We start from the raw sequence: 14,186 nt of genomic DNA, 5'->3' as shown, positions 1-14,186 counted from the left end.
CCTCCTGCCTCTCCCCCTGCCGCCCGCACCCACCCCCCCTCTTTCTTCTCTCTGGGCATCTCTTTCTCTGTGATAGCCAAGGCAGACCACAACGTCCACCTCCACTTGTTTGGATGAGAAGACTCTGGTCCCGAGAGAGGAGCCAGAGGATGGAAGGTCCCCGAGGGGTGTAGCCCCCGGGGAAGCTGTCCATCGGGAAGGCCTTCCTCTCTCCGGTCCCCTCCCCAGCATCCCTCTTGGAGCATGGGGCACAGACAGGGACACTCAGGCAGTGCACTTACTCAGAGCATCTTTATTAAGCACCTACTGTGTGCCGTGCATACAGCAGGAAACAATAGGGACAGATGTTCTGCTGACAGAGAGAAGGATGAGGAGAAGCAAGTTACGTAGGGACACAGAGGATGCTGGGGGACCGCTATGGAGTGACGTGAGGCAGGGACGTGCTGTGTGGGGGGTGGCGAGGGGAAATGGGACCCTGGGGAAGGGAGAGGGATGAGGTCAGGGAGCCAACGGCAGGGCAATCCATGGGCCTTGGGGCATGCCCAACCTGGCATCCTCTGAGTGCCAGGGCTGAGGGCAGTCAAGGAGAGCTTCTTGGAGGAGGCAGGACATTTGTTTGGGGTCTTGAAGGCCAGAAAGTTCTGGCAGCTGAAGACGTTAAGAAAGGCAGTACCCTCTGGTGGTCCAAAGCCCCCCACCCCTTGGACCCAAGCCGTGTTCAATTCCCAGGTGTCACTTGTTTCCTGCAAGAGAGTCACTTCACAGTTCTGCCCATTTCCTCCTCCTTAAGACAGCAATGATATTAGTCCCTCCCTCCATGGAGCTGACAGGACAAAATGGGGCAGAACAGCCCCTGGACATGCTGGCTGCTGTCCATCGGGGAAGGAGCACATTCCTCCTGGTCCCCTCTTCCTTCCCACCGTCTTCCAACACCCTCACACTCAGTTTGGTCCAGATGCCAGGTGAGTGACGGCCAGGGACAGGAGCGTCCTTGGAAGAGATCTGCAGCCTCCCATCCCACCCCAGGGTCTTTGCACGGGCCGATCCTACTCCATAGAACATCTTCCCTTTCCCATCACCTTTGCCTGGTTCCTTCCCAGCCAGATGGCATCAGAAGTCTCTCTTACTCCAGGACAGCACCTCTGCACCCCATCAGGAAGGACTTCCTGCCTGCTGCTTTCAGAGCCCCCAACCCTTTTCTCTCAGCTCTTGTCATACTAGGAGTAGCGTCTGTCTCGGCCACTAGACCAAGAGGCTGTGTTGTTCTTGCTCATGCTGTGTCCTTGGTACCAAGGAGGCTCTTAATCCACAGTTGTCAGCACAAACCACAAGCCTCAGTTCCAAATGGCCCACTCCAAGCTGTATCCGCTGAACTCTGTGCCCAGGGAGGAATGCGACCCGTCACGTGGCCTGGCCGGGCTCCTGCCCTGAGCTTGGTCTCCTCTGAGGTACCCACACAGCTGCCTAACCTCCTTGGTCCCCTTGGGCCCCCAGGGCTCCACCTGCCACCTCCCCAGATTCGTGGTGAGCCAGCTCACGGAGGACGCACCGGGCCAGAGCACGTTTAATTTTAATTTAGGAATCGGTTAAGGCTGCAGGCCTGCTCGGCTCCGGGCTGTCAATCAGCCTTCCTCGAGGCTGCATCAATTAGTTTAAAAATATTGAATGTAATTTTGCCTGACACAACATATTGCAGCTACTGCAAAATATAATTTATTTTAGAAGAAGAAATAATTAAACTAATTTGCATGTCAGTCAGCTGAACTGAGATGCCAAGGGGGGAGGCTGTGGGGGACCAAGTCCCTGGAGGGGCACCTGCCGCTGGGCATTGGGTGAGGTCAGCTGCTGGGTCTGAGCAGTAGCTGCCATTGAATGGACGAAACTCAGGCAGGAGAGCCGGGTCCATTATATCTGGACCAAACACTTAGAATCGGAAGACTCGGGACCGACCCTGGGCCTAAGGCAGACTCACCTGACTTGGGGGAAATTCCCACCCCTCACTGGGCCTCAGTTTCCTCATCAACAAAATGGGTTTAACAATCCCCCCTCGGGGGTGTTTTGAGACTCACTCAAGGTCACCCATAAGGTGCTATAAATTGGCAAATCCTGCACGGTGGTCAAGGGTGGGCAACTGGTGGATTCTTTGTTAACAACACAAATTTGTAAGATGATGGACACAGAAATTATTATCAAACACTAACTGTAATGGGGGGTTGGGAGAAGCCAGTCAGAGGTGACCTGCCGGTCACCCTTGGTCACTTGTTGGCCATCCTTGATTTCCCTGGGGAACTATTGAAACCACACCGGTGGCCAAGCACCCTGCTGGCATGTGTGAAAGGCTCTCAGGTGCTTCTTATGTACAGCCACCCGAGGACCGCTGCCCCCATGTCAGGGGCACGGGGGTGGCTGAAAGCCCTGGGTCTGGGCCAGCCCAGTTCCCCAGGACAAGCTCGAGGCGGCAGCCGCAGCAGCGTCAAGGCCCAGCTCACTCAGGGTCCACCCTGTGGATCTGAGGCCCTCACTCATGCCAACACGGCCAGGGCTTTCCCAAGAGGTGACCTGTGGCATTTTTTAAAAGGTCATTGGAGCGGCTGGGGTGGTGGCTCGCTTGCCTGGCCGGAGTGAGGCCCTGGGTTCCATCCTCAGCACCACCGAAAAACAAACAAATAAAGGCATAGTGTCCATGTACAGCTAAAAATATATCTTAAAAAAGGAGGCAGGAGAGGCCGTGGCCCGACCCGCAGCAGCTGTCAGTCCTGGGGTCTCCTGGGCGAGGGGCCTACTGAGCACTCGGCTGCCCGGCCATCTCCCTTCTGCGTGGCTCGTAGGACCCAGGCTCCCCGCCCGCTGCTGCACCCACTGCAGGGGGATGCCCAGGAAGGCCACTCAGGCCCCGCGGCTCCCACCCCCACCCCAGCTGGGCCGCAGCCCGGGTTCCTGGCTGTGGGCCTCGCCCTCCTCTCCCCAGCCTCCAGGAGGCACCCCATCTGTCTGTGGGGGTTCTCTGGCAACACACGCTCTCAAAAATAACGCTGGCCCAGCCTCCCCGTCACGACTGCCACCTCTCAGCCCTGGAGGGGCCCCTCTGATCGCTGGAGCGGAGGCAGATCTGGGTGAGCCGAGGAGATAAGGTGCCCCAGGCGGAGGGGAGCTGCAGAGAGGGGTCGGGAATTTCTGAGCTAATGGGGGACGCCCCCCTCCCCAGCCCCCAGGAGGCCGCCGCCCGCCTCCGTTTCTCCTTTATCAACACACGAGCAGCTGCAGCGGCATCCAGCAGCCCCGAGTTCAGAGGAGGCAGCAGCCAACCAGTCCCCTGACCCAGAGCTCAGGGGCGCCTGGCTGCTGAGGGTTCCAAAGGCTGCCACCCAAATAGCTCCCGACCCGCCCAGCCTGAGACCCTGTCATCCAAGCTGCCGCTGGGAAGTGGGGTGCCATTTCCCCATGCCCCCGAGGTCAGTGGCAGGTGGAACAGGTAAGTGACAGTCACAGGGTTGGACAGCTGAGGATCAGGTACAGCGGGCACTCAGAGGCCCAGGGCAGGGGCAGGACAGAAGGGGACAGCATGAGAATGCTGCTCAGACAGCCCGCGGGTGAAGCACTCCCACCTAAAGTCACTTTGAGGTTGTTTGTTTGTTTATTTAACAAATACTTATGTAGCACTTGCTTTCTGGTTGTTCTTTGTTACAGTTTTATGTGTTTCACAAACATTAAGGCAATCTCTCTCCTAGCCAACCTGTTGCTATGAGACCTGTTTTGCAGGTGAGAAGCTAAGGCACAGAGAAGTCAAGTGACCTGTCTCAGATCACACAGCTACTAAATGGCAGGGTGGGGATCAGAACCACCAGTCTCAAGTCCCTGCTCTTCATCACTGTAGCCTGTTCACTTCCCATGTGTGGAAACTGATATCAAAGAGGACAGAGCCTTGCCCAAGATCAAACCCTGGGTCAGGGTCTCAGTCACCCCTGGAATCCAGCCTCCTTCAGTCTCTGTCCTTCCAGGGTTTATTCTTCTGTTCAACCTGCTCTGCTGAACCATGCTGGGTCCTGCGACAGGACCCGGAGGTAGATAAGACTGGGGCCTTGACCTCGCGCACATCCCAGTTGCCTCTGCTGGCAGAATCCGCCTCCTTAGCCCGGTGTGGCCTTTCAGGATCAGAGGCCTGAGAGTCCCGCCGGCAGCTGACCCGTCCTTTAACGTCCCGTGTTTTCGTCTCCTCTTTGCAATGTGGAGACACAAACGTAGGATTTCTGCACCGACAGATGAAGTGACGGCTGTGGACGCTCCCGGTGCATCCCGCGAGCTCTGGGTGGTGGGTTGGAGGCAGGAGTGGCCACGATGGTGTTGCTGGGTCGGGGGTGACGTGGTGGTGACGCGGGCGATTGTGGCGAGGGTAAGGGAGTAACAGTGTGGCTCGACACGGTGGTGGTCACTGCGGAGACGGTGTGGGTGAGGACGGTGGTCGTGATGTCGGGTGGCCACGGGGGGATGCTGCTGGTGGAGTGGTGATAAAGGTGGTCGTGTTCTTCTGATGGGGGGTGACGAGAGCAGGTCCAGTGCTGAGGGTGCCCATCCCAGCTGATGGCCGTGGTGGGGACAGCAACGGCGACGGTAACAGAGTGGCGGTGGCGGCGGAGCCCTGGGTGGGCGGAGCCCTGGGTTAGGGTTCCCTGGGTTAGGGTTCCCTGGGTGGGCGGAGCCCTGGGTGGGCGGAGTTAGGGTTAGGGTTAGGGAGCCCTGGGTGGGCGGAGCCGCTGACTCACGCTGGGAGGGGCAGTGAGGACAGAGTCCAAGGCAGGGATGGTGTCAGGAATGGTGGTGAGGATGGCAGTGGTGGTCCTGGGGTTGGCTGTTTGCAGCCATGATGATTCTCATGGCGGTGGGGATGGAGACGGGGATCACGAGCCCAGAAGTCCCCAGTCCTGGTCCTCTAATGCGCGTGGTCAACCCAGCACTCTGTGCGACTCCACTGCCCCCTGGTCCTGGTGGCAGACCTTGTCCTGCTGTTGTCCCCCAGCCCTCACGCGGGACGCCCCTGCCTTCCTCCTTGTCTGCTCTCGTTGCAGACAATCATGCTCAGCTCTCCCGGGCGTCCCTGAGGATCCGAATCCTGGATGTGAATGACAACCCCCCAGAGCTGGCCACGCCCTACGAGGCAGCCGTGTGCGAAGACGCCAAGCCAGGCCAGGTACCCCTGAGGGGCTGGGGACGGGGCTGCTGCCAGGAAAGGCCAGGGCACCCTCCAGCCTGGCCCAGAGTGGCCTCAGCCCCGTCACTGGCCCCTGCCCCCCCTGCCCTCCAGCTCATCCAGACCATCAGTGTGGTGGACAGAGACGAGCCCCAGGGCGGGCACCGCTTCTACTTCCGCCTGGTGCCCGAGGCTCCCAGCAACCCCCACTTCTCTCTGCTGGACATCCAAGGTGAGTGGCCTGTGAGCCACCCAACCCCAGGGTGCACCCAGGGCAGGCCTGGCCTCCCCACCCTCTTCCCTTCTTATAGATAGAGGGACTGAGACACCCAAGGGACCCACGTTGGGTCTAAGGTCACAGAAAAACCGGGCCCAGCTGGGATGTTCCCAAACCCACTGGCCAAGCCATCAAGAAGGAGCAGAGGGGTTGGCAGAGGGAGGGGACATCCAAGGGTAGAGAGTGGACAGTGGAAAGATCCAGAGAGGGCACGTGGCAAGGACAGAGTGGGGACCTCCTGCCATAAGTGAAGGTGGAAGGGGTCACACAGGCTGTCCTCAGGCAGTGCCTCAGAAGTGCTTTGCCTGCCCCACGCCCTCAGCATCCCCATGGCCCTCGGCGTCCCCACGCCATTGTCATCCCCTGGAGGGTGGCTTTCCAGCCCCTCTCCTATTTTTCAGGTGGTAAAACTGAGACTCTAAGAGAGAAAGGGTCTGCCCATGCCCTCCAGGGAGCCAGTGGTGAGCAGGGCTCAAGGCCACAGCTGCCTCAGACACAGGTGTTTCCTGCCCCAGCTCACAGCCCGAAGCCCACGGTCCTCCCTCCTGAGCGGAGGCCTCAGTGAGCCTCCATCCCAGAGCACCTCAGGAAGTTGTTCAACCCTAAGGGACGGACCCAGGGGGAGGCAGGCGCCAGTGCAGGGGGCCCTGGGTCCCCGCTCCCTGTGCAGCCCTGGCAAGTGTCTGGCCATCTCTGAACCGCAGTTCATCATCTGTAAACAGGGGCTAATAATGACCAAGAACCACCCAGGTGGAAGAGGCAGTCTGCAGAGGCCCTGAGGTGGGAGCAGGGTTGGGATGGAAGGGGACCTGCTGCACCAGAGTGGGCGAGAGGCAGGACCCTGAGGAAAGGGACTCAGAGAGGTGCTGGGGGACAGCTCACATTTGTTGTGTCTCGCCCTGGAACAGTCTGCCGTTGACCCCAAGGCCTTTACACCCCAGCCCACAAAGGGAGAGACTTTGATGGCCTCTGAAGCCAGGCCCCTCTGTATTCCCAGGAACCATAGTAGGAATATTTAACACCCAGGCTAGCAGCTCAGATAACCAGAAAAACCCTAACCCCATCCCGGGCAGGGCCCCGGAGCCCCTCTGTGCCGGGCACTAACCCCTTAGTGGCTTGAAGGTGTTAAAGATCAGAGGACACCTGGGGGACAGGCTGAGGCAGCAGGAAGGGCTGCAGGGACTCAGAGCACAAGGCCTTTAAACCTTTCTGGGAGTATTTCAATGTTCTCACCACGTACAGCGCAGCCTACCCGCTCTCCAGTGTATTCTAAGCTGGCCCAAGAGACGCAGGTACCCTGTCCCCAAGTTCACACTTCTTTCCGACACCAGGGACCTGGGGTTGTGTCCTGGCTGCTGTTTGACTTGTGACTTCCAGAGCTTTCTCCCTGTGTGACCACCTGGAGTAAGTCCCAGGGACAGCATGCTGAGGTCGGAGCAGCCACGAAGGTCTCTCCCTCCGGTCCCTGAGGCCCTCTCTGCAGCGTGCCAAGCAAGCCCCTCCTCCTCCCTGCATAAATATCCTAGGTGACAAACGGCTACCCCAACCCATCTGTTTCTCTGTACAAATTTGTAGCCAGTTTGGAAACGTGATTTATAAATATTGCTTTTGCAGCCAGGGATTGACACTGATGTATGTCAGGCCAGATGGATGGATGCAGGGCCGGGCGCATATCCCACCTAGAAGGGTTGGGTAGGGTCTGGGGTGGCCAGGGGCTTCCCCAGCAGAAACCAGCTGCTGCCCAGGAGGGTAGCTTGATGAGTTCAGAGATGACGTGCGGGGAATCCCTTCTGCGGGGTAGAGGAGTAGTGGGACCAGAGCTCTCTGAACATATGTTTGCATGGCCAAAGACAGCAACCTGAGAGATGAACATCTCTGTTCCTGCTTGGCAATTTGAGACTGAGCCAGCGCCAGACACTCATTTCTCAAATCTGTCTACCCAGTTCCTCCACTACCGCAATTATCTCACCCAAAACACGCAGCCTTCCTGACTGCTCTTCCACGCCCATTCTGGAACGTAAGATCATAAGCTTCCTTGCCCAGAAGGGAACCATGTCTGTTTAGTAATTGCTGGGTTCCCCTGGGGCTAAGAGAGTCTTGACATAGGAGTGTGTTCAATGCATATTTGCTGTTGAATGAATGGACGATGTCACTAGGTCACTTATTTGCTTAAAATCCTCCAATCAATGGCCTCTTGTTTTTTAAAATATATCCAAATTCCTTACCAAAGTCAGCCTCCAAACTGTCTGTGATGTGCTCCTGCCTCCCCCCAGCCTCCGCTGAGCCCACTCTAGTGGTCACCCCCACTTCTGCAGCCACAAAGGACTGTTCCTTGGGCATTTTATGTTTCTTCCACCCTCCTGGCTGTGCCTGGGCTCTTCCCTTTCCCTGAACTCGTTGCTCAGGACTCAGGAACTGTGTTCCTTCTTTCAGAGGCTCAGCCCGACCTCCCAGGCTGGTCAAGTCCTCTGGCATGTGCTCTTCCTGCCCTTGTCCCCCACAGCACTCGCCATGTTTGTAACTGTAGACCAAAGTGTGCATTTGTTTGATTAGCATTCATCTCTCCCATTAGAGCGAGAGCTCCAATCCAGGACTGCAGGTCATTTAGCTCGGTGTTGTTTTCCCACAGTGAGTAGCATAACGCCTGGCCATAGTGGTTAATTAAGATCTGTTGGAAGAGAGGGAGGAAGGGAAGGAGGACGGGAAGAGGGAAGGAAGGATGGAAGACAGGTAGATGGATGGGTAGGTAGAAGATGGAGGGATGATGGATGATGGATGGGTGAGGATGGAGAATGAAGGATGGGTGGATGGATGGATGGATGTACAGGTGGCTGGATGGACAGGTGGCTGGATGGATAGATGGATGTACAGGTGAAAGGATGGATGGATGAATGGATGGATGTACAGGTGGATGGATGAATGGATAGATGGATGGATGTACAGGTGGATGAATGAATGGATGGATGGATGTACAGGTGGATGGATGAATGGATGGATGGATGGATGTACAGGTGGAAGGATGAATGGATGGATGGACAGATGGAGGAATGGGCGAATGGATAGATGGATGGATGTACAGGTGGAGGGATGAATGGATGAATGATGAATGGATGGATGGATATACTAGTGGAGGGATGGATGGATTGATGAATGAATGGATGGGTGTACAGGTGGGTGGATGGATGGATGGATGGATGGATGTACAGGTGGGTGGGTGGATGGATGGATGGATGGATGGATGTACTGGTGGGTGGATGGATGGACAGATGGACAGGTGAATGGACGAATGGATGAATGATGAATGGATGGATGGATATACTAGTGGAGGGATGGATGGATCAATGAATGAATGGATGAATGCACTGGTGGGTGGATGGATGATTTCACTAGATTAATTCAAATGAGTCACTTCTCTTTGAACCTCCATTTCCACACATATAAAAGGAAAATAAAGCCCTGGGTCTTGCTCATGAGATTCAACATTGCTATGTACTTAAAGTCCCCACACTGTCCTGATGCATAAAAAGCATCCAGTCAGGGCAAAGAGTCCTCTCTGTTCCTTCCTTCCTCTACTTGCCCTTGAGCTCCTTCTTCCCCAGTCAAAGGTGATGTCTCCACAGCTGGGGTGACTCACTCCTTGACAGAAGGGCCAGAGTCCAAGCCAAAGCTTGAGGAGCGGGCACACAACCACAGTTAGCCCAAGAGCTGTGCTTTCTTCAAGTGTCGTTCCTCAAGACTGGCTCAGTGCCAGGTCCCAGCTGGCCAGGTAGCAGAGAGGGGGCACTCGCTAGCTTAATACAAGGTGACAACACTGCCACAGAACGGTGCATGGCATCTGCATTGTCAGAGCGGGGAGGGGGCATAAATCCTTCCTTCCCAGGAAGCAGAGAAAAGAGGCCACAGAAAGGAGGTGACATTTAGCTGGAGTGTGATGGATGAGCAATCTGCCTGGGCAAGAAGGTGGAGGGGGTGCGGCAGACAGCAGGAACCCTGGGAGGAGCTCGGGGAGGCCAGGCAGGGCAGGGCAGGGCAGGGCAGGGCGCAGGGCGCAGGCTGCAGCCTGGGGAAAACGGGCAAGCTGGGAAAAATGTTGACCAGCATTTATGGAGAATTCCTCGATGCCGGGGACTGCTCTAAGGGTTATGCGTGAATTATGACATTTAATCTTCACGCGTGATGCCCTTTTTCTCAGTTTACAATGAGGACACCAAGGTCCAAAGGTCCAGCTAAATTTCCAAAGCTGGTGAACGATACATTCTGAGTTCTATTTTAATATGTGCGTGGAAATACTCAAATGTGTGTAAAAGTTGTAAAATAATATTGTGGATATTTCTGTGCCCATCACCTCATGGGCAGCCTTCAACTTACTACAAACTTATCTCATCTGGACATCTGGTCACTTCCTGGATATTCCCAAGGTTACAAGCCAGTCCTTCCTGTATTATGTTCATGATAAAGAAGGTCAGGTCTGGAGCACTGAACTGGGGGGTCATCCAGGGAGGGGCTACTGGGGAAGGGATTGGTCCCCACCCTGAGGTCCTAGGTTTCCTTTCCAAATAGACCCTTTGGGGGGGTCTCACTCTTCTTCTCCATACAAGGATAGGCTGACCTGGATGATCAGGAGCCACAAAGCTGGAGAGGGAGCCAGGCTGCCCCAAATCTCAGGTTGAAGATCCAGCCCAATGACTGGGAGGGTGGGAAGAGGCCGGAGGACCTTCTTTAGTGAAGTTGGCTATGAATGGTGGGGCAGTGGCCAGCTGGGCTCCCAGCCCTCCAGATCACCATGATGTGCAGAACTAAGAGGGTCAGGGCAACTGAACCACACAGGCCGGGCGTGGAGGGGCAGGAGGAGTGGAGGAAGTAGGTGCTACCTGTCATCTAGCCTTTGCTCCAAGACTAGCCGCGCCTCCCCAAGCCCCGCCTGGCTTCCCCAGCAACAGGCTGAAGCCATGCAGTGAGCACCATCTGTGCCAGATCACACATGGTCCTCTCCTGCTGCCCGCGTAGAAAGGAAAGATCTGCATAAAGAGGCCTGTGCTCTAGGGTCCCCCTGAGCTTTATGGGCTCGACCTCTTCATGAGAGAGCCCTGAGTGGGGGGTTCCAGGACTCTTGACTGGCGTGAAGGACAGAAAGGTTCCTCAACCAAAGGCAGACGCCAGCCAGCACTCCCAGTTCTCTCTGATGACCCTGGACTTGTCAGGGCCCAGTAAACCATGACAGAAGGGTCACAGGACTCCTAGGGTCGGAGAATATGGGGCAGCTGGAGTGGGACCCAGAACAAAAGCAGGCTGTTGAGAGAATGAGGAGAGACTTTTTTTTTTTTTTTTTTTAAACATAGCTGGGGTGAGGACCTTGGCCCAGCCGGGGACAGAATCTTGGAATAGCTGGGGACAGTACCTTGGCACAGCATGGAACAAAATCTTAGAAGAGCTGAAAACAGCATCCCGAGGCAGCTGGGAATAGAATCTGGGGACAGCTAAGGACAGCACTGTGGGCTGAGTGGCTCAGGACGGGATCTCTGGGCAGCAGGGGCAGAACTGGGGAGACTGGAGAACAGACCCATGAGTCACGTGGGTGGCAGCTGTTGGAGCACAGAGAGTCAAATCCCAAGGTGAATCAGGAGGTGGCAGGGTGGGGGTTCACCCCAGCCCGAGTCACGCCGCCCTCTTCTTCCGCCGCAGACAACACAGCCGCGGTGCACACTCAGCACGTGGGCTTCAACCGGCAGGAGCAGGACGTGTTCTTCCTGCCCATCCTCGTGGTGGACAGCGGGCCGCCCACGCTGAGCAGCACGGGCACGCTCACCATCCGCATCTGTGGCTGCGACAGCTCTGGTGCCATCCAGTCCTGCAACACCACGGCCTTTGTCATGGCTGCCTCCCTCAGCCCCGGCGCCCTCATCGCTCTCTTGGTCTGTGTCCTCATCCTGGTCGGTGAGTCCACCGGGAGCCTCCCGCCCTCTGATTGGCCCCGGCCTGAGTCCCTGGGTTTCCTGCCCAACTAGCCCTATGGGCCAGTTTCCCCTACATGGAGGTGGCCCGGATGATCTCAAAGATGAGCTCGCAGCGCCCAGCGGAGGTCCCCTGGGTACAGAGCAGCCCCACACGCCCCAGAGTGGTCCCCGCCTGGGATGGAGTCCCGCAGGCCACCTCCCACAGCCCGAGTTCTCCCACGGTTTAGAAAACAGGCATGTCTTCCTCGGGGTCTGTAATCCTTAATTCTCCATAAAGACGAGGCACAACTGCGGGGCCAGGCACATGGTCCTGCCATGAAGACCAGGAGACCGAGGCTCCCAGCTGAGTGGCTGGGGGAGGGTGGGCGACCTTCTCACCTGAGCCCCTCCTCTGACTCCACCTCCTGCTGTGACTTTAAACCGGGAGCAAAGCTTTGGGATCCTGGGGCAGGATCTTAAGACGTTGTGGAGCGGGTACCAGTCTGGTACCAGTCCCATCAGCAGCCATTGAGCCCCAAAGTGTCCCTGAGAAGAGGTCAAGTTTCAGGAGCTAAATGGGATACAAGCGGCCCTCGGGCTCCCATCCCAGGTGAGCACTGATGCCCCAGTCCTGCCGCAGCTGGGCTGACCCGGGAAGCTGCCGGCGGCCCCCAGCCCGCGCTGCGCATCCTCTGAAGGCCCGCGCCGCCCGGCACAGTCCGGGCTCCGCCTCTCCGCAGGCCCCGCCACCCCCGCCCCAGCCGGAGCTCCGAACCCTTTTCCAGCGGGTGCACTTTACAGCGGTTTCATTTTCCGAGGCAGTGCAAACAAATTTCTGCCTAATTGCCCACAAACGAAGAAAGTGCACATCCGTGCTCTAAAGGTGACGGGCGGAATCGCTGATCAAGCCTGGCACATCTGTCGCCCGCCTCCCGCAATCCCCACCATCTGCTCTCGCGGGCATCCCCCTCTGCAGATCGGGCCTCCAGCTCCGAAAGCTGTCCATCCATCTTTCCCATTTCTCTCCTGACACCTTCCTCCCCTCCTGCCCTCCTTCTGGGCCATTCCCAGTCACAAGCTACCTTGTTAGGTGGTAAGCCAGTAGCCTGCCCAATGGCCCCAGCAGCCGGCTCTGGCCACTGGCCTGGCTGGAACTGTCTGGAACAGCAAGAAGAGTCTAATCCCTGGCACAGTCCCCAGCATATGTCTGTCCATCCATGCATCCATTCACCCGCCCACTGTCATTTACTTATGTATCCACCCAGTGAGGCGCTGGATTCATCAGTGAACAAAAGAGATTTTTAAAAGCCCTGAGTAACTGAAAAGTCGGAGGTTGCCATTACCAAGATGGGAGATACTGAGGCTGGGGAAGGGGGAAAGATTATTATTTCCACTTTGGTCATGTAAGTTTGAGAGTGAGTCTCTTGGTCAACCTAGAGGACATGTTGAGCAGGAAATTGGATGCACAATCTAGATTCCAAGGGAGCGTTTCAGGCTGGAGCCTGAGATATAGGAGTTGTCAGTTTCTAAATGGAATTTAAAGCCATGAGACTGGAGGAGAGCGTCAGGAGAGGGAGGTGGAGTCCTGGGACTTCTAATGTGAAGGGGTCGGGGAAGAAGGAGAAAGCTGCTTAGACAATTGAGAATGAGCCTTCAGGGAGGTGAGGGGGGGGAGAAAGTGAGTCCTGGAAGCCAAGACGGGTGCCAATTCATTCACCCCCTCACCCTTTCGCTCACCCAGGTGTCCATTCAATTATCCTTTCCTTCATTCTTTCCCTCAGCAAGGAGCATGCTTCATGTGTTTTCTGCACATGGGGCACCAAGCTAGGGCGACATTTCCAGGTCCTTGAGAATATCTAGGCTGCGCATTTCCCCACCCGGGAGACAGACATGTGAACCCAGCAAATCTGCTCTATGACAGCGAAGAAGCTGCCTCTTCCTCACCCAGAGACCTTGTAGAAACAGAGTGTGGGCCCCACCTGGCAGACCTAGGATGGGACCTGAGGATTTGCATTTCTAACAAGTTCCCCGGGGGCTGCTGCTGCTGCTGGCCCAGAGGCCACACTTTAAGAAGAGCAGGACAGATGGAGGCACCCCTTCCCAGGGGAGCTCAGAAGTGAAGGCACTAAACCTGGCCTGGAAGTCTGAGGAGACCACAGGAGTTCTGGAGTGAACCAAGGAGGTCAAGGGTGAAGGAGAGATCAGGGTCAAGGACATCTTTCCCCAAAGCTCAGTCTGTCTTTCAGCTGGCTCCTCGGCAGCCCCAGCATCTAGAGACAGGGAGTATGTATCGAGTTGAGGATGGAGACCTCAGAGGCTGGATCCAGACCTCAACACCCATGAAAACCCTTCACACTGGTCGGCCACCTCATCACCAATGCTGATCTAGCCCCACCTTGCCCACCTCCTGAGGGGGTAGCTCCCCACCTCTCCAGGCAGCTCCGGTCTGGCTGTTAAGAAAGGTGTTTTCTGAACAGCAATCTAGGAAATTGGCAAGATGAGGAGTCCCCTGCTCCTCTGAGTGGTGGGGTTGGGGGGGTCCCCTAATGCCCCGAGACCCTCACTCTGCGCCCTCTGCATCCCACAGTGCTGGTGCTGCTGATCCTCACCCTCAGGCGCCACCACAAGAGCCACCTGAGCCCAGACGAAGACGAGGACATGCGGGACAACGTCATCAAATACAACGACGAGGGCGGCGGCGAGCAGGACACGGAGGCCTACGACATGTCGGCGCTGCGCAGCCTCTACGACTTCGGCGAGCTCAAGGGCGGCGACGCGGGCGGCGGCGGTG

The 14,186-nt window shown here is 56.8% G+C and overlaps 1 protein-coding gene across 1 annotated transcript in view; it reads left to right on the top strand.

Moving 5' to 3' along the window:
- The window catches only part of Cdh22 (cadherin 22), a gene marked incomplete at its 5' end in the record, with an annotated part of 63,579 nt that overhangs the window by 48,590 nt on the left and 803 nt on the right, over nt 1-14,186 (top strand). The window contains 4 exon segments of the mRNA XM_048811933.1: nt 5,064-5,185; nt 5,300-5,417; nt 11,145-11,396; nt 13,983-14,183. Coding sequence (XP_048667890.1) covers nt 5,064-5,185; nt 5,300-5,417; nt 11,145-11,396; nt 13,983-14,183 — 693 coding nt within the window.

The sequence above is a fragment of the Marmota marmota genome, unplaced genomic scaffold, assembly GCF_001458135.2.
Source record: "Marmota marmota marmota unplaced genomic scaffold, marMar, whole genome shotgun sequence".
In the NCBI taxonomy this organism is placed as follows: Eukaryota; Metazoa; Chordata; class Mammalia; order Rodentia; family Sciuridae; genus Marmota; species Marmota marmota.
Note: the sequence above shows the minus strand (reverse complement) of the source record. Positions and strands in the feature narration are given on the sequence as shown.